The following is an 18,000-nucleotide window of genomic DNA, read 5'->3' on the forward strand; positions in this document are numbered from 1 at the left end:
CTGCCCACCCCACCCCTGGCCGAGCCCCAGCACCTCACCCCTGACACCCCCCTTTCCGCGGCAGCGCTGGTGCAAGAGAGCCCAGCCCCTAATTTTAGGCTTCAGCAAACCGCCCCTTGGCCTCCAGTGGCACTTTTATTTTTAGCACCTACGCAAGCGACAGAGCGACATGGTTGCGCTTTCCGCACGACACTTACGTTGTAAAAAAATCCTGCCCTCTCCCCTTTTCCCCCCTCCGTAGAAAAGCCAACAGGGGCGACACAGGGACCAGGCAGCGGAGGCAAGTTTACAGCGCGCGTGCTCGCGTCCCCCGGCAGCTCCGTGCCCCTTAGGCCGCCGTGCCGTTGGGGGTCTTGTCCTCGACCGCGTCCCGGGGCTCGTTGGGCGGTGGGATCTTCAGGTTGGAAGGTTCCACCTGCCAGATGTCCCGGGCGTACTCCTTGATGGTGCGGTCGCTGGAGAACTTGCCGGCCGCCGCGATGTTCCTGATGACCATCTTGGTCCACGCCTTGGCGTTCTGCAAGGGGAGCGGGTGGGATGGTGGGGCCGGCACCCACGGGTGCCGCGCCGGCTGTGAGACCAGCTTTCAACCAGGGAAACCCCCGGCAGCAGCACAACCAGGAGCACCCTCGCCAGGAACCCACCGCACAGCCCCGCCAGACCCCTTCTCCGGGGTGGGATGTTGTGCCCCCACCACAGCTCCCCCCCCCCCCCCCCGCCTCGTCCCAGGGGCTGGCGCTCACCAGGTACAGCTCGCTGACCTTCTCTTGGCATTTGACATAAGCCTCATAGTCTGCAAAAACTTTAAACCTGTAGCGGCGAAGAAAAGGAGGGGGGGGGGGCGTGTGTCAGCAGAAATGTGGGGGTGGGAGCACGGCGGTGGCCGGTGGCTGCGGCGCACAGGGCTCGGGTTGGCAGATCTGGGGCTTCCTCCAGCACAAAATGCTTCAGAGAAATTCATCCTCCCCCAGCCCTGTTTGTACAGAGCCCCGCAAGCCCGCGGGTGCTGCAGCACGGGCCGGATGGGTGCCCCGGGAGGGCACACCCTGCGTCAGCTCACTGGGAAAACATTTCCCCAGTGCAAACGCCCAAGGCCCTGGGCTTAGCGCTCCGGCCACGAAAGCCCTTGAGATACCTAAAAGCATCTATCACCTGGCGAGGGCTGCACACCCAAAAATGCGTCTTTGGCCTTAATCTACCCCGAGTTTTAATGCAGCGAGCGCGATGTGCCGTGCAGGGCGAGCCTTCTGTGCCCATGGAGCATCAATTGCTCTTCCACGTGCACAACGTCAGGGCCAGAAAATAGGACCTTATCAGCCCGAGGGTGGATGTGGTTGGTGCAGGGGGCTGCTCTGCACGGGCACTGGGAGTTTGGTGGAGAAATCCAACCCAGGACGGCATCCCAGGCCTTACCGGTCGTGGTGGAAGAGCATGTTGACCACGTCTTTGAAGAGGTCAGGCTCGCTGGGGGAGAAGAAGCCGCTCTTGATCTGGTCAATGGCTTGCTTCAACTCGGGGAGGCGGTCGTAGTACTCCTGGGCATCGTACCTGGCAGGGAAGGGTTGGTATGAGATGGTGCCCGTGGGAGCACCCCCGCAGCGTCCCCAGCCCTCACCCTTCCTTGTCCAGCTCCGTGACGTCCTCCACCCTCATGCCGAAGATGAACAGGTTTTCCTCTCCAGCCTCCTCGGCCATTTCCACGTTGGCTCCATCCATGGTGCCGATGGTCAGCGCCCCGTTCAGCATGAATTTCATGTTCCCTGTACCCGACGCCTCGGTGCCCGCCGTGGAGATCTGCTCCGACAGGTCGGTGGCGGGGATCACTGCCAACGAAACACAAGGGGTTCACGGTGAACCAGCTTTTTTGCGTCGTGCCGAAGGATGACAGATCAGCTGTCTGGCAGGGGTGGACCCGTGGGCAGCCACGGGGCAGATACCCCCTCCTCACAGCGTGCCCCACATGGGCTACCTTTCTCTGCCAGCGAGACCCGGTAGTTCTCCAGGAAGATGACCTTCAGCTTGCTCCCCACAACGGGGTCGTTGTTCACCACGTGAGCCACAGCATTAATGAGCTTGATGATCATTTTAGCCATGTGATACCCTGGGGCAGCCTAGGAGAAAAGCCATGGGTGAGCCCGGAGGGCCCAAGCCCAGGGAAACACCCGCTCAGCCCTGCTCCCATCACCTCATCCAACCCACGTGCCGTGCCACCAAGTTTTTGGGGGCTTGCATGACCGCAGGCAGCATAGGGTTGTGCAAGCGCCCCCCCCCCCCCCAAAAAAACTTGGTGCATCGCTTGGGTTGAAGCCATCAAGTGCTACCCCAGCCCTTCTTGGGGAGCCCCATCTGCACCCTTAGGGCATTTTTCAAAGACTTCCTCCAAAAGGCCTAAAACTCCTGCCCCAACTTACCTTGCCCCCAATGATCACCGTCCTTGGCACAAACAGCTTCGCGGGATCCCTCCTGATGCCTGGAGGAGACAGCAGCGTGGCGTCACCCTCTGGTTTAGGTGCAGCCCCGGGGGATAGGGATGCTCGTGTACCCCCAGGGCAGCCCGTCCCCTCGGGGCGCGCGGTGGCTTACGGTTGTACATGGTGACGATGTGCAGGCAGTTCATCAGCTGCCGCTTGTACTCGTGGATCCTCTTCACGTGCACGTCGAACATGGAGGAAGGGTTGATCTTCACTTGGTACTCCTTCTCCAGGTACAGCGCGAACTTCGCCTTGTTCTCCTGGGTGAGGGCAGGGAGCACGTCAGCCCCCAGGCCTGTGCTCCCCCCCGGCCTGTGCCGTGTCCGTCCCGCACCCCCCCACCCACCCCCCTCACCTGCTTCACTTTGGCAACCTCCCGGATGAAAAGGTCGTCGTCCACAAACTGGTGCAGCTTTGCGAGCTGGCTCAGGTCCCGCACGTAGTCCTCCCCTATTTTCTGCAACGGGAGCACGGGCGCGCGCTGATGGTGGGGTTGGGGGGGGGGGGGCAGCCGCTTCGTCAGGCACGCGGCTCCCCCCTCCCCGGCCACAGCCAGCAGCGCTTGGCAAGCAGGAGCAGAGCGCTCGGGTGAGGTGCTCTTGACCACGAAGAAGATGTAAATGGCCGAGGTTGGGGCGGTGTCCCCAGGGGCAGCATCCCTGGAGTCGGGAAGAGTCGGGGACCGGCACGCTCCCCCCCCCCCCCGCCCCGCGGTGTTACCTCTGCGATGAGCTCCGCCAGCCCCGGGTTGCAGAGCAGGAGCCAGCGCCGCGGGGTGATGCCGTTGGTCTTGTTCTGAAACTTCTCGGGCTCCAGCGCTGCAAAGTCCTTGAAGCTGCGAGGACGAGGAAGGGGATGGCTTCAGGCTCGCCCACCCGGCACCGCCATCATTTCCAAGCCACGGGCGATCCACCGCCCCGTGCTTACACTTGAGTCTTGACTATTTCCGAGTGGATCTTCGCCACGCCGTTGACGGCGTGGGAGCCGACGATGCAGAGATGGGCCATGTTGATCCTCTTGGTGCCACCCTCCTCTATCAGGGACATCCTCCGCAGCCGGTCCACATCGTTGGGGAAGAGGAACGCAATGTGCTGCCGGTGGAGGCCGGGGAGGCGGTGAGCGGCGCCGGCATTTTAGGATCTCCTGCCCGATGGTTCCCAAGGAGGGGGCCACAGCAATGTCCCCAGAGCATTTGACACCAGCCAGAGTGGTGGGTTTTACTCCAGACAGTGCAAACCCCCCTCCAAAGGGTGCCCTTCCCCAGCACGGGCATCTCTGGACAGAAGGACCCCCCCCAAACCCTCACAGAGAGGAGCTTGTGGGCACATGCTTGGCCAGTGGGGCCATTTTGGCAAAAGCCTCATGCTGTCAGAGCAGGAGGCCAAACCACCATCTCCTTTGTACCCCTAACCTCATCCTTCTCCAGGATGAATTTAGCATTTAGGGAGCAAAGAAACGCCAACGGGTAAGTCCCTGGAGCAATGGGTGAAGACTTTAAAATAACCACTGACTGTGGGATGGCAACAGACTGGTGGGAAGGGCGTTCCTACACACCAGCCTCCCAAAAGAGGAGCCAGAACCACTCAGCCACACACCCAACATCATCGGTTCGTGCATCCCCCGAATCCCGACAGCACAACACGTGCCATCCCCGTCCCCTCTCCGGAGAGGGCTCCCGCGCTGCCCCGAGGCACTTACATCCAGGTGCCTCTGGTTGATCTCATAGATGATCTGCAGGTGTCTGGGGAGCAGCTTCTCCACCAGGTCCACCGGCCAGCGCTCCAGGGCTTCGGGGAGCACCGTGTGGTTGGTGTAGGCGAAGGTCTGCTTGGTGATATCCCAGGCCTGCCGGGGGGAGAGCTGACATTGAGCGGCGAGGGTGGAAGCAGACCTGGGTGGGTGCCAGCACCCACTCATGGTCCTCCCACAGCGGCCAGCGGCACGGCTGAGCCGGTTCCTCCAAGCCCAGACTGGTTAAACCCAACCTCTTTGCTCCAAGGCCACCAGCAGCTACAAAACTGGTTCCCCAGCTCCTCTGCCACGGGTGGGTGGGTGGGTGGGTGGGAGAGGGGGGTGCAAGCAGAGGGGACCCAGGGGTCAGGTTGGGTCTCCCTACCTTGTTCCACGGCAGCTTCTCGATGTCCACGAAAATCCTCATCAGCTCAGGGATGGCCATGGCGGGGTGTGTGTCGTTCAGCTGGATGGCGACCTGCGGGGAGAGCAGGGGGGTGGCACGTGGGGACACGGCGGGGGGACACGCAGGCAAACCACTGCCCGAGTCACCTGGGCACCCACGGAGGGTCCACAAAACCCCTCCAGCCCCGGGCGTGCATCCGGGAGGCAGCAAACCCGCCTCCAAGGCACGTGTCGGAGCAACCCTGGCTCGTACCTGGTCGGGGAAAGAATCAAACACGGTCCGGACACTGTCCGTGCTCCCGAATTTGGATGCTTTGAAGCGGCGTATGATGTCCTGGAGGGTGGCAGCCACGACAAAGTACTCCTGCTTCAGCCGCAGCTCCTTGCCCTCGAAGAACTGTGAACAGAGGAGCAGGAGGATTGCACCACGCTTGTGCCGGAGGAGCTGTGCCCTCCCAGGGCTCCCTGCCAGGCAGGGACCCACGCCGGCACACATCCCTGACGTGGTGCTTCCCCCAGCAGCTCTAACCCCAACGTTTTCTTGTTTTCCAGATTTCACCACGGGGGGTTTGGGATGTGCTGGTACAAACAGAGGTTAAATCCCCCGCGAGCATCACTGAAACCTGTTCTCCTGGGTTTGAAAATTTTGGCCCCAAGGAAAGGTACTGGGGCAACTGGAAGGGAAGCCACAGAGGCTGTAACACCCAGGAGTGATTTCTAAGACAAGAATTAAAGCCACCGTTCAAGCAGCACAAAACATCAACCCGCTGCTCTACAAAAGAGGATCTGCAGATGGCAACCTCACCATGTGGTGCCCCCAGCCCTCCTCACCAACTGGGCAGGCTGGGGTAGGATTAAACGGGGGGGAAAAAAAAAAAAACAAAACAAAACATCAGGGCCTGCCCCCAAAACAGGCTGCAGAGCAAGGGGAGCCACCCTTCACCCTCCTCCCCTGCTCCACAGCTTGTTTTGTGGCTGGGGAGGGGCTGTACATCCCATCGCACCTCCGTGCCAGCCAGCGTGCAGCACGGTAACAACACCCGCGGCAAGAGGTCGGGATGCAAAGGGCAATTTGAGGCATAACCTCTGGTCCTGGGCTGCAAGGGACGGGCAGGAAAATGCCAGCAGCCTTCACGTTCTAGTTTGAAACTCGAGGAGCATTTCTGCAGCAGGACTTGCTCATTCCCACTCCCTCCCCTTTACCGCGCTGGGCACGGATTTGCCTGGGAACAGGCTCGTGCCTGCTGCAGCCCCGGGCAGCGCTGGCGAGAGGCAGCAATCCCCATCCAAGCACCGCAGGCGGCTTGAAACGCAACTAAAACATCTTTGCACTGTCCCAGCAAGAGGGGCTGCTCTGCAAACTTTAGCCATCCCTAAAACAGGGACGCCCCTCCGTCCCGACTTACGTTGTCGTTGGGGTAGAGGACGCGGGATATGTTCTCCGCCAGGTTTCTGTCCAGCACAGCCTGGATGTAGTCTCCGACGTTGACTGGGGAGGAGCAGAGGGATCAAGTGGGTGCGGGACCTCCCTGCGCCCCGTCCCGCTCAGCACCCCGCCAGCACCCACTTACAGTCCCGCAGGTTGAAGTCGTTGGGTGCCCGAGCCGACCACAGGCGCATGGTGTTGACGGTGTTGTTCATGTACCCGGGCACGGGGGTATCGTAGGGCAGCGCCAGCACCACCTAGGAGAACATCGGCGGGGCAGCCGGAGGGGGCTGGGGTCCCCCCCACACCCCCCCTGCCCCCCCCAGAGCCCTCCCATCCCGCAGGAGTGAGCTCAGGGTTGCGTCCACCTCCTACGGGGCTGCACGTGTTGGGAAGGTGCTTGGTACCCCCTGCCCCGGGGATGCCCGGCGGCTGGTGTTTGCCAGAAGCGCCGGGGGGGATGAAGAGAGGCTTGCAAGGGTCAGGAGAAGCTTAATTTAAGCCATCGCGCCGGGCTGTGCCTTGCACGCAGATCTGCTGGAGGTGCTTTTGGGTATTTCTGAGGTCGGCTGCAGATGGAGAGCGGCAAAACCTGTCCCCATCCCACCGTCCCTCCGCCCCGATTCCCTCCACCGCTGCTTTTTCCAACCCAGCGAAGCAGCTTCGCCAGCACAACCCTCCCCGGCAGAGATGCTGGCAGGACCCGTGCCCGGGGCGCAGCTGGTCAGTGATACCCCCTCCCAGGCGATGGGATAAGCCATGCAAGGGGGGTTCCCAGCACGCTGGCCCCCCCAGCTCGTACCTGGGTATCAACCCACTTGACACCGGTGGCAGCGTGTTCCACCCGGCCGTAGAAGTGGACGGGCAGCATGTACTCAGGACGGGCTTTCTCCCAGGGGTTGCCGTGCCGGAGCCAGTCGTCGGCTTCTTCCACCTGCCAGAGGGGACCGGGAGCGGTGACAAGGCCACCCAGCCCCGGGGGACCTCCCCAGGTTGTGCCACGTGGAGGCTGGCCGGGCAAGGCTCCGGATGCTCGTGGCAAAAGGGATGATGCTTCCGAGTCCATCTGCCCTAAACCCGGATTTCGGAGCCGCAGGGTGAGCCCAGAGGTTGGGCTCTGCCCCAACCACCCTGAACCCCGGGGCCTCCCTGCCGGAGGGGTGATGGATGAGGATGAGGAGCTTCGTCCCGGCCAGGCCAGAGCTCCGGGCGGCATGGACATTGCGTGAGGTCCAGGGGAGATAAGTCCTGTGAGGATGCAGCAGCCAAGGAATCGCTATTTCACAGTGCTGAGGAGAAAGGCCTCCACTTGCTGGCTATAAATACAGCTTTTTGGACATTCACAGGCTCCCTCTGGGTATTCAGGCTTGTCTCCCACCAGGGATTTTGCCAGTACACGCCACATTTTCCACCGCGTTTCCAAACCAGCCTCTTCCACCCTCTGATGCTTTAACCCAGGCGCTGAGCAGCGTTAAGCTCGTTTGAGAAAACATCCGACAAGTTTTCCATTTCACAGCCCCAGCGCTGGCTCCAGCAGTCTCCAAGGGAAGGGTGAGTGTGAGCGCACACCCTGATCTTGGCCTGATCTAAGGGGGGGAGGCTGCACTCGGGGCTTTGGCCGTGCCAGGGGAAGGCGAGGGCTCTGTCCGTACCTGCCACCCGTCCCGGATCTTCTGGTTGAAGATGCCGTACTCGTAGCGGATGCCGTAGCCGTAGGCTGCCAGCCCCAGCGTGGCCATCGAGTCGAGGAAGCAGGCTACGGGGGGAGAGAGGAGAGCCGTGAGCTGCGCTGCCCCGGGAGAACAGCGGGTCCTTGTCCCCGTGGAGAGCCGGTGGCAGCAAGCAGCCACCCCGCAGGGACACGAGCCAGGGCCAGCAGCCCCCGCCGCTCACCGGCCACCCTGCCCCTCTCACCCTCTTGCACGGAAAGGCTGAAGCAAGAAACCGCCCCCTCCTCCCCGGGTTTGGGTGCCCCCCACCGTGCCCCACCCCACCCCAGACGACGAGACCGATTTGGGGGCTCACTCACCAGCGAGCCTGCCGAGACCACCGTTGCCCAGACCGGCATCCTCCTCGATTTCCTCCAGCTCTTCCATGTCCAGCCCCAGCTACCGACGGGAAGGAGAAGGCGATGGATGGGCTGGAGGCTCGCAGCGCGCCCAGCCCCGCGGAGGGGGGGCACTGCTGCCACGCACCCCTGGGTGCTGCCCCGCGCCCACCCCGGCTGCCCCCCTCCTTGCAGGTGGGCTCCAGGGGGGGGTGGAAAGGCACCTAACCCTGCAAGACCCATCCCTGAGGGTGGGATAATGTGACTTGCACCCAAAGCAGCCCCTCTCCCCCTCCGCCGTGGCTCCAACCGCGTGGCAGGGACCAGCTCTGGTGTTTGAAGTCACTCCACCAGCCTTTAGAAGGGACACAGGTGCCCTTGACCTCGCCGTGGACAAGCTCCTGGGGGTGGGGGGCACCCAGCCGTAACCAGGGTGCTGCTCTTGTGGCCCCAGATATTTCAGGTAGATCTCCCAGGGCTCATTCCTGGGCCTGTGCCTTCTCTCCATGGGCCCAGGCACCATGCCCCTGCCCCCCCAGCACCCCCGGGGCCCATCCCCCTGGCTCCAGGCCATCACCCTTTAACAGAGACACCCAGAGAAGCAGTTATACCACTTTGACAAGAAAATTTAAAGTTTTCAGCTTGGGATGCTGTGGGAGGGAGAGGTTTTGCCTATGCAAAGCTCCTCGGGTAGATCAGTGGGAAGTAAGACGGTGCCTTGTCAGGGCTGAGCCACCTTTTCCCACGGAATCCTCTTGGCCCGATGTCCCACGGTCACAGCAAGCGAGGACAGCCCCCGTCCCGTGGTCACCCACCCGGGAGGGCCAGACCCTGCACCGCTCACGTGTATGGGGGCAGCACCTTCTCCCAAACCAGCCGGGCACCGGCAAGTCCGGGAGCACCAGCACCGGCCGCAGCCTCGTGATTTCAGCAGCAGCCCTGAATGCCTACAGAAATATTTTAAGTGATTTCTATTACGCCAAATATTTTATTTCAGAAACGTTTGGCGTTTGTATCGGGGTCGGGGGGGGGCTCAGCCTACGCAGCAAGGAGGATTTCCCTCAGAGCTTTACTTGCCGTCGCTGCAAAGAGGATGATTTCCAAATAACCTCACACCTTCCGCTTGCCCAGGCTGCCACTGTGCAGCAGCCCAGGCTCTTCCCCTCTGCCCTCACCCCGGCTAGGCTGCTGCTCCCATTGCAAGGTTGACAGATTCAAAAAAAAAAAAAAAAAAAAAAAAAAAAGAAAACCTAAAAATATGTTCCTCTCCTTCGAATTCATTTGCTCGAAAGCTGCTCTGGCTGTTGTGCAACCGCCCCGGCCGCGTACGACGGCGTCGGTCACGAAGGGTGCAAGCGCAGGGCTGGGGGGGGGGGAAGAGCCACCCAAAAACCTTCAGCGACCTGAGTGCCACGCGGTGCCAGCACCAGGCCGGGGTTGAGTTAGGCCAAGGTTTTATTCCCCTCTGCCGTTGATTATAGCTATTAATGGCCTCATATATACAACCATGAGCTTCCTCGCAGGTTATGGGCTGGCCCCCTCCACCCCACGGGCGCTCGGCAGCGCCGTGCCGCGTCCCTCAGCACGCAGCCGCTGGGCTGGGCAGCCCCGACCAGGCTGCAAGTGCTGGCTGTGTCCTCAGACCTTTCAAGAGCAGGTTCTGGAGCAGCATTTACCCACCAAGGCATCGCCGGCGGCTCAAGGAGCGGTTTGCAGGCAGTGCAGTAAAACAGGAACGTTCCCCAGGAGCCAGAGAGCGTGGAGCCCTCCCGGGCCGGGTCCTCGCCGACCCCCGGGGATGCTCACCTGGTAAATGGCTTCGTCGCAGGCGTTTTGCAGCCCCAGGTTAATCATGGTGTTCTGCAGCGTCCGCCCCATGTAAAACTCCAGGGAAAGGTAGTAAATCCTCTGAAAAAGAAAAGCACCCACCAGTCACCTTCCCCGGGGCTGGAGGAGGCTCCTCTGGACCCTAGAAGCTGCTATCGGGTGTTATCTCGAAGCAAGAGGAAAAAAACTGACTCTGAGCAGAGCAGGGTGGTTTGCACGGAGAATTTGAGGGTTGGAGCTCTTCGAGGGGAGTCTCCTGCAGTGTCTGCCCCGCTCTCCTGTCGCTGCTGCTATTTCCCCAGCTGGGAAGCGAGGTAGCGCCGAGGTGGTTTTATTTAGACAAGCCCCCGCGCCCTGGCCGAGAGCAGGGACAGCTCCGGGACGGTCACCCCGAGCACGCCGGTGGCTGCGGCGGTACAAAGTTAAACTTTAAAGAGGAGACGTTTCCTAATGTCACCCCGAGCTGCAAAACAACCGGAAAACGAAACAAGCTCCGGGGCCAGGCGTGGGCGGCAGCTGCAGGGACAATTTCTCTGCCATCCCGGGGAATTCGGGCTCAGGACACGACGGGAGCAGGATGCGGCCGGTAACGCAGAGGCTTGTGTAAGCCACCCCCCGGCGTCAGCACCGGCAGGTTTTAAGGAAGGATTTAGGCTGGAGGAAGTCTCTGACTTAACAGGTTTCCCCAGCACCTGCACGGGCTGGGGACGGCGATGGGATGTGCCGGCCAGGATCGGTTGGGCTTACTGGTTTGGTCCCAGCAGAGCTGGAAGCGGTGACGGCGGGCGGATGGCACCCAGCACGGCTCACCTACCCAAGAGAATCCCCAGATTCGCACCTTGGAAGAGCCTCACCTTTTTTCCCCACACCCCTACACAACACGGGATGTGTTGAGCTACCAGGGGCTGGCACCAAACTGGAGCCAACGGGGCCGTCCAGGTGTCGGGGGGGGGGTGGGATTGGTGCTTAATCCCCACGCTCGGTGTAAACCCGCGCAGCCGAAATCCCCGCACAAACCGGCTTTCCTTTCGCAGGCTCGGGGGATCGCCGCAGTGGTGATTGCAGCTCGCACCAATTTTCCACAAGACTCGCTGGCCGGCCAGCTCCGGGCTCGGGGAAACCTTTTCAACTAATTGACCTTAGAAGGGCTTTGCAGCTGCTTTCGGCAGACCGCGCCCACGCCAGCGCTGCGGGACAACAAACGCTGTTCCCATGCCCAGCGCCCAGCTCCCGGCCAAGCTGCGCTCTGTTTGTTTTGCAAAGCAAAGGACAGTGGCCTCGCTTGGTAAAGTCCAGTCCCTGCGCTCGGCAAAATCCTTAAACTCAAGAAAAACCCAGCACACGCATACTCCCCCCCCCCCCCCCCCCCCCCCCCGCCCCTCCTCCCCTTCTCTATTTTCCCACCGTGCGTTGACAAAGGGAGGGGTTTGCACCCACGGGGTTACGATGGTTGTGCAAATTCCCACCCCCGGCCATCACGCAGGATCCACCGTGGGGAAAGCCTGGGGGGGGGGGGGGGGGGGGGGGGGGGCTCCCGCCGCTCTTCACCCCCTCCCCGGCAAAGAGGGGTGTCGTGTGCGTGTGTGTCCGTCCCCCCCCCCCCCCCCCCCCCCAGCATCCCCTGGCACCCACCTTTGGGTCTTTCTCGTAGTAGTACTGCTGGGTGCGGATCCAGCGCCCCACGAGGTGGTCCCGCACGGTGTGGGCCAGCGCGAAATAGTAGTCCCGGGGGGTGGCCACGTTGCGGTCCTTGACCAGCGTGAAGTGGAGGTGGCGGTTGAAGCCCCGCTTCAGCTCGGCCACGCTCTCGGCTCCCACGATTCCGCGGATGCTGATCTGCCTCCGCCGCTCCTGGTCCGACAGCGGCCGCGCCATCCCGGCGGGGGGGGCTGCGAGACGTGGGGGGGGGGGGAGACACAAACGGCCACGGTGGGGCTGAGCACCGGGTTCCGCCTCCACCCCCGGCTGGCACCGCCCCGGGGAGAGGACGGGGACGGGCCGCAGCCACGGGCCGCCCACTCGTGGGGTGGGAACCGCGCTCCGCCACGCCGGGGAGGGGAGGGGGAGCGCAAAGGAGCTGCCGCTTCCCCCCGCGTGGCCGTGGGTGTGCAGCACCGCCCCACGCAGGGCACCGCCCCACGCAGGGCCCGGCCCGCGGGGGGGGGGGGGGCGTGTGGGAGCTCTCGGGGTCCCTCTAGGACCCTTCCCGCCGGGCCCGCAGGGAATTGCCGTTTTCATGGCCCGGATGGAAAGTGTCACGATTACACCCCTGCCCGACTGCACCCCTCCTCCCCCTGCACCCCTTCCCCCTGCACCCCTTCTCCCCGCACCCCTCCCCTGCACCCTTTCTCTCGCACCCCTTCTGCACCCCCCCTTCTGCACCCCCTCCCCCTGCACCCCTTCTGCACCCCCTCCCCTGCACCCTCTCCCCTGCACCCCTTCTGCACCCCCTCTTCTGCAACCCCCCCTGCACCCCTTCCCTCGCACCCTTTCTGGACCCCTTCTTCTGCACCCCCTCCCCTGCACCCCCTCCCCTGCACCCTCTCCCCTGCACCCCTTCTGCACCCCCTCTTCTGCAACCCCCCCCTGCACCCCTTCCCTCGCACCCTTTCTGCACCCCTTCTTCTGCACCCCTTCTTCTGCACCCCCTCCCCTGCACCCCCTCCCCTGCACCCTCTCCCCTGCACCCCTTCTGCACCCCCCTCTTCTGCAACCCCCCTGCACCCCTTCCCTCGCACCCTTTCTGCACCCCTTCTTCTGCACCCCCTCCCCTGCACCCCCTCCCCTGCACCCCCTCCCCTGCACCCTCTCCCCTGCACCCCTTCTGCACCCCCTCTTCTGCAACCCCCCCCTGCACCCCTTCCCTCGCACCCTTTCTGCACCCCTCCCCTGCACCCTCTCCCCTGCACCCCTTCTGCACCCCCTCCACTACACCTCATTCCCTGCACCCCCTCTTCTGCACCCCTTCACCCTACCCCCTGCACCCCTTCCACACCCCCCCCCCCCCCCCCCCAGCAGCCAGCTCCCCTCTCCCCTCGCCCCCTCACTTTGCCCACTCCGCTAATCCCTCGGGAAATGCCGTGGGATTTCTCGCCGCCGGGCTCCGGGGGCTCCGCAGCCGCCTCCCCAGGCCGCGTCCTGCCCTTCCTCCTGCCTCCGGTTCCTCCCGAGGACGAGCAGAACCCACCCGAGGGTACAACGCAACCCCTCTTCCTCTTCCTCTTCCCCCAGCCGTGCCTGCTGCGGGCTTTCCAGCCTTAGCGCGGTTTCTGCAAGGCCAAACCGCACTCAACCCCGGAGCTGAACCAACCCGAAGCGCTGCCCCGCGGGCTCCCGGGGGTGGGGGGTAACCCAGTCACCCCCACTGCCACCCCCACTGGGACCCAGCGGCACGAGGCTCCACGCTGAAGCCGCGTCCCGGTGAAGGGCTGCAGCCCCTCACCGAAAGGCCAGGAACCAACCCAAACTGTGCAACGGGAAAAAAAAACAAAACAAAACAAAAAAAACCCAAACCAAACCAAAAAAAAAAAAAAAAAACAAAAAAACAACCCCAAAACAAACAAAAAACAAACCAAATCAAACATAAAGGAATGCGACCGAGCCCTGGGTGGGTTTGGGCAGCCTGAGATCTCGGGTGCTGCTCCCTTGGGAGGCTCTGCCCGCGCCTCGGGGCCCGTCCCCGGGCCGTGGGGGTCCCTCTGGCCCCGTGTTCCCGCTGTGAGGAGGATGAAATTTCCTGTATCTCTGGTGTCCCGGGCGCGTTCCCTCTCTGGGAAGGATGAGAATCGTTCTGAGGCATAAATGCACTTAATGCAGTGCATTAGCGTTTGTTTTTTTTTTTTTTTTTAGCCCTGGACGTGGGCCCACGATGAGCTCAGAGGCCTCACATTGAAAAACCTCTCCTAAGGCACTCAGAGAAAACGTAGAGCAGGCGCTGCCATCCCAACAGCGAGCCCTTCCCAGGCCCCTGGGAGAACCGTCCTCGCCTTCCCTTCGGAAATGGCCCCGAGATCCCCCATCCCTTAGTGTCTGCCCCCCTATTTCTGGAAGAAAGACTCCCCCACCCCCCCCACCCCCCAAGGGATTTTAGTATTGCCAGCGCTGTCACGGCGATACTGGGCTTCCACTGCTCGACATCTTGTGATTTTTTTTTATCATTTTCTCTCCTTTCCCCACCTGGTCCTTGCCACCATCTCCTCTTGGACGGGTCTCCAGGCAGGGGCTGGTGTTGGGGCGGCTGCTCTGGGCTGGATGCAGCAGTTTGGCCCCCCCCCAGGAACAATTACCCTTAGGTAATTCCTCCCTCCTGCTACATGCTGTTCCTCCTTCCTTACATCCCGGCTCCTTGGCACCCAGGACCATCCCTTGGCCCCCCCCAAACTCCCCGGAAGGGTCGGGAAAAGGCTGAGTGGGACGTTGGGGCTGTTGGATTTGGGGTTCACGGCTGTGCCCGGGTTAGCTCCCCGCAAACCCCGCAGGGGTAACACGGGCTTTGCAACAACCCGTTTCCCTCCTGGGGCGTCTCCTGGATGCGGGTGGGGGGGGAAATAAAAATTCCTGTCCCCGCCACCCTGGGGTTGTGGTGACCTGCACTGGGATGAGACGGGACCGAAGCTGGGGGGGGGTGGTGGGTTGTGGTGGCGCAGGGATGCTCTGCAGGCTCTGCCCTTCTCTCATAAAAGTCCTTTATTAGAACAGCAAACATGACACTTCTCTTCAGTACAGCGGCTGTATGCAGCTATCATCGCGGTACAGGGGGACGACGTCTTACAATCACTGGGAGTCTAATAAGCACCATGAACATCCTAAAGAACGGGGGATAACGGCTGAGAGAGGAGCCCCGCGTGAGCCGGCCACGGGGGCTCGTCAGGAATTCACCAAAGAGCTGCTCGGCGTTGTCCCGCAACACGGCTCTCCTGCAGCTGAGAGAAACTCCTCGGTGTAAGTCAACAAGATAGCACCTATCCAATAAATTAGGTAAACTTAATACTAGAGCAACGAGGGAACAAATGGGACCGTCCTAGAGGTGGGCAGGCCGGGAGGGAACGGTCTATTTACACTTGTCTTTCTGCTGGAGCGGTGCTCCTGTAGCATCCCGCCCGACCCCGGATCGATGGGCTGCAGCTCTCCGGCTGAACTGGGCACGCCGGCACGAGCTGGCAGCGCCGGCGCTGCCTACCACCCCCTAACACCCCCCCAATCCCCCCCCCCCCCCCCCCCAGCTCCGCCAGCCCCGGCGGGCAGGCGGCGAGGGACCGAAAAGCGACGCGGGGGGACATGCGCATGCAGGCGCCCTCGGCGCGGGGACGGCGGGGGGGGAGCTGGCACCTCTCCTGCTTCTGAATTACCAGAAAATCAGGGTGGGGAGCGGAGGCGGACGGGAACTGCTGCCGGCAGCAGGCGCAGGCAGGGCAGCGGGCACGTATTCCTGAGAGTGCGTGGCAGGGCTGTGGCCAGCTCTCCTTCATCCCCATCCTCATCGCCGCCCCCCCCCCCCCCCCTCCCAGCGCCATCCCCATCCCCGGGCTCCCCCCGTCAGACCTTCACTGCAGAATGAATTCTCCGGTGAACGGAAGGATGCTATCGGTTAGAATTTAAGGCTAGGCTTTGTACGGCAACTATAAAAAAATAAATGCTAAATCTCCAAAGAGCCTGGGCGAGGGCTCTCCGGCGTATGGCTGTGGCGCGTGTGCCGGCGCCGGGCTGTGGGGAGCCGGGGGAGAGCACCGGCACCGGATCGAGGGCCTGCCGGCACCCGGGGACAGGGAGACCCCCCCCTGCCCCACAGAAATGCCTCAAGGTTGGGGTGGAGGGGGACAAGGGACAGGGCTGGGCGTTTTGGTAAGGACACCGAGACTGACTGGTAATCCAGGACCCACCTCTACACGTGATGGAGGGTGCTCTGCCAGAAAGGCCGCGGAGGGGAAAGAAATATCTTGCAAAGTAACGGCGCTGGCGTGGGCAAAAGCTTTCCCGTGGCGGGGGTCCCCTCTGGCCACCCCCGGGGAAAGCATTCTGCCAAACGAGACTAAACTGCCCCCCTCCCGCCCAAACCCTGGCTCAAATCAATAAATCCAAACCTAAAAGCGGACACAGAGGAACATCTCAGGCTACCTAGGTACTTCATCAGCCAAAAAGAGCGAAACAGCGAAGCGCACACACACAGGACAGCGCGGGAGGGTGGAGATCAGAGGCGGCCAAAAACCAGGTTCTTCCCGCCCGCTTTGCCTCCTCGTCTCCGGCCGGAGGCCGAGCAGGGACCCGGCAGCTCGGCTCCAGGCTCGTCCCGCAGGAGGGAACAGGCTGGCTCCTCTCGTCCCGAGAAGAGGCAGCCGGCTCCGGGAGCATCCTCACGGCATGGCCGAGCGCGAAGCGTAGAATTCGGGGACCGGCAGGCCGGTGTGCAGCGTCACCTGCAAGGAGAGACACGGTCCAACAGCCGGCACATCGTCCCCGGGGAGAGGCAGGATGAGGCCGGGGATGTTGTGGGGAGCCCACGGCTCCTCCTGCCCCACTGCGCATCCTCCCCGCTGCAGCCGGGGAGGGGCCGGGGGGGGGGGTGTGGGGGGGTGGGAGAGGCCATCGCCAGGCCCACGGTGGTGGCTCCCATCTCGCTGCTTCACGGTTCGGTTTGTGCTGCAGGATCCCCTAAGCAGGCTCCAGCGTGAAGCGAGACCGCTGGCACCAGGCTGGCTGCGGATAAATCCCAACAGCCAGAGAGGTGGGACACGGCGGCAGTCGGGTCTTGCTGCAGATGGGATGGACGAAAGAGTACGGAGGGGCTTGAAGGACAGCGAAGCTGCCCAGTACAGAAGGAGACCTCCGAGAAGCCCCTGAGCTGAGCACGGGGCAATTACTGGTGGCAGGAAGGACCTTCACAGCGGGGAAGCTGAGCAGGGTGCTGGGGCAGGGCCGTGCTACGGCGCGGGAGGATGCTCAAGTGCAACCTCCAGTGGTCCCTGCCAACCCAAACCATTCTAGGATTCTCTGGAAATGGGAGCCGGGCACTTGGCCCAGCAGCATCGGGGGACGGGGAGCGATGCGGCAGAGCCGGCAGCACAGGGGCAAAGGGGAAGTGAAAGAAGTGCTGGAGCTCTGATGCTCCCTGTGGCTCGGAAATCCCTGGCCCGTGGGAAGGGACACGGGCAGGCTCCCCGTGTACGGAGTGACGGGGCCAGGGGCCACGTCCTGGAAACACCCCCACACACCCCGAGGAGCTGCGCACCAGTAATTCAGTTCCCTCCACCAATGACTTAATTTGGGAGGTAAGCACAGTTCCTTCTTTTATTGGAACAGCAGCATTTTCCCCTTCAGACACAGATTTCTAGAAAACTTTTTCTGTACCACAATTATTTCCCTCCTAATTAAGAGTCATATACCTTTGAAGAAGGATAATGAGTGGCTTGGGTTTATTAGCAGCCTTTTATCAGCAACCCATGGGACTTCTCTGTTGTCAGGGGCTTTAAGCTCTGCCTTGCCCCAAGACATGTCAGCAAGCAGAGGGGCTCTAGAAACACACTTGTCTTTTAGGGTTGTGTAGAAGGCTGTGGTAGGAATTAAACCCATCGCAGAGCAGGATGTTTTTACCACACCGCATCAATAGAGCAGCCTCTAAAACCACTGCAGACAAGATATGCTTCTTTTACATCTCCTAATTAAACACCGGGACGCTCCGGCAGGGATGCTCCCAGGGTTTGGGCTGGTACTGCCCAACCTCTGCTCCGGTGTTGCTGGAAAACTGTGGGTGCCTTGGTACCAGAGCACAGCACGCCCTAACGCACGGATCCTTAATTTGCAGAGGCCATTTGGTGTCTCCGGCCTTGCACAGAGGTGATGCCTTTGGGATTCGCCGCGGGAGAGCGTGCCAAAATGCTCGACACCCTGAGGTCATCTGTGACGTGCAAGGGGGCCTGGGCTGTGCCTGGGCACTTGTGCGGTGCCGGAGGTGCAAGCCGTGGTAGAGTGGATGTGCCAAAGCCAGGCTTGGTGAACATGGGGGGCTCGTTGGGGGAGAGGAAAGCAGGGATGAGATTAGTGAGAAGAAATATGAAAGATGAGGAGCCACTGCTTGGCGGTGTTCAGGAGAGGTGAGA

At 62.1% G+C, this 18,000-nt stretch overlaps 2 protein-coding genes across 9 annotated transcripts in view; both read right to left on the minus strand.

Moving 5' to 3' along the window:
- Positions 1-116: 116 nt before the first annotated feature.
- Positions 117-13,414, minus strand: PYGL (glycogen phosphorylase L). 3 transcript variants are annotated; one of them, XM_042799185.1, is made up of 21 exons: positions 13,095-13,414; positions 11,540-11,796; positions 9,887-9,988; positions 8,063-8,141; positions 7,686-7,789; positions 6,836-6,967; positions 6,179-6,290; positions 6,014-6,096; positions 4,861-5,004; positions 4,588-4,680; positions 4,170-4,316; positions 3,399-3,562; positions 3,192-3,306; positions 2,827-2,928; positions 2,584-2,731; positions 2,412-2,470; positions 1,970-2,111; positions 1,616-1,823; positions 1,414-1,548; positions 744-810; positions 117-517 (listed from the first exon to the last, which is right to left on the minus strand). In XM_042799185.1, exons 2-21 carry the CDS (start codon positions 11,780-11,782, stop codon positions 329-331), a joined length of 2,568 nt encoding a protein of 855 aa, XP_042655119.1. In that variant the 5' UTR covers positions 11,783-11,796; positions 13,095-13,414; the 3' UTR covers positions 117-328. The 3 variants fall into 3 exon arrangements, with proteins under 3 accessions (XP_042655119.1, XP_042655120.1, XP_042655118.1); XM_042799186.1 differs by lacking the exon at positions 13,095-13,414 and adding an exon at positions 12,955-13,073; XM_042799184.1 differs by lacking the exon at positions 13,095-13,414 and having other exon boundaries at positions 11,540-12,120.
- Positions 13,415-14,575: 1,161 nt separating this feature from the next.
- The window catches only part of LOC104366503 (E3 ubiquitin-protein ligase TRIM9), a 68,644-nt gene continuing 65,219 nt past the window's right edge, over positions 14,576-18,000 (minus strand). For all 6 annotated transcript variants that reach the window (XM_042799055.1, XM_042799051.1, XM_042799054.1 and 3 more), the window contains one exon: positions 14,576-16,320. In XM_042799055.1, coding sequence (XP_042654989.1) covers positions 16,258-16,320 — 63 coding nt within the window. In that variant the 3' untranslated portion in view covers positions 14,576-16,257. The remainder of the gene's footprint in view (positions 16,321-18,000) is intronic.

The sequence above is a fragment of the Tyto alba genome, unplaced genomic scaffold, assembly GCF_018691265.1.
Source record: "Tyto alba isolate M040663 unplaced genomic scaffold, T.alba_DEE_v4.0 Super-Scaffold_29, whole genome shotgun sequence".
NCBI classification, from domain to species: Eukaryota; Metazoa; Chordata; class Aves; order Strigiformes; family Tytonidae; genus Tyto; species Tyto alba.

Coding starts and splice junctions, on each gene's coding strand:
- PYGL (XM_042799185.1), bottom strand. CDS start 11,782: ATGGCGCGGCCGCTGTCGGACCAGGAGCGGCGGAGGCAGATCAGCATC. Junction 2,732..2,826: donor AGGTTGCCAAAGTGAAGCAG/GTGAGGGGGGTG, acceptor GCCCTCACCCAG/GAGAACAAGGCGAAGTTCGC. Junction 811..1,413: donor ATGCTCTTCCACCACGACCG/GTAAGGCCTGGG, acceptor TCGCCGCTACAG/GTTTAAAGTTTTTGCAGACT.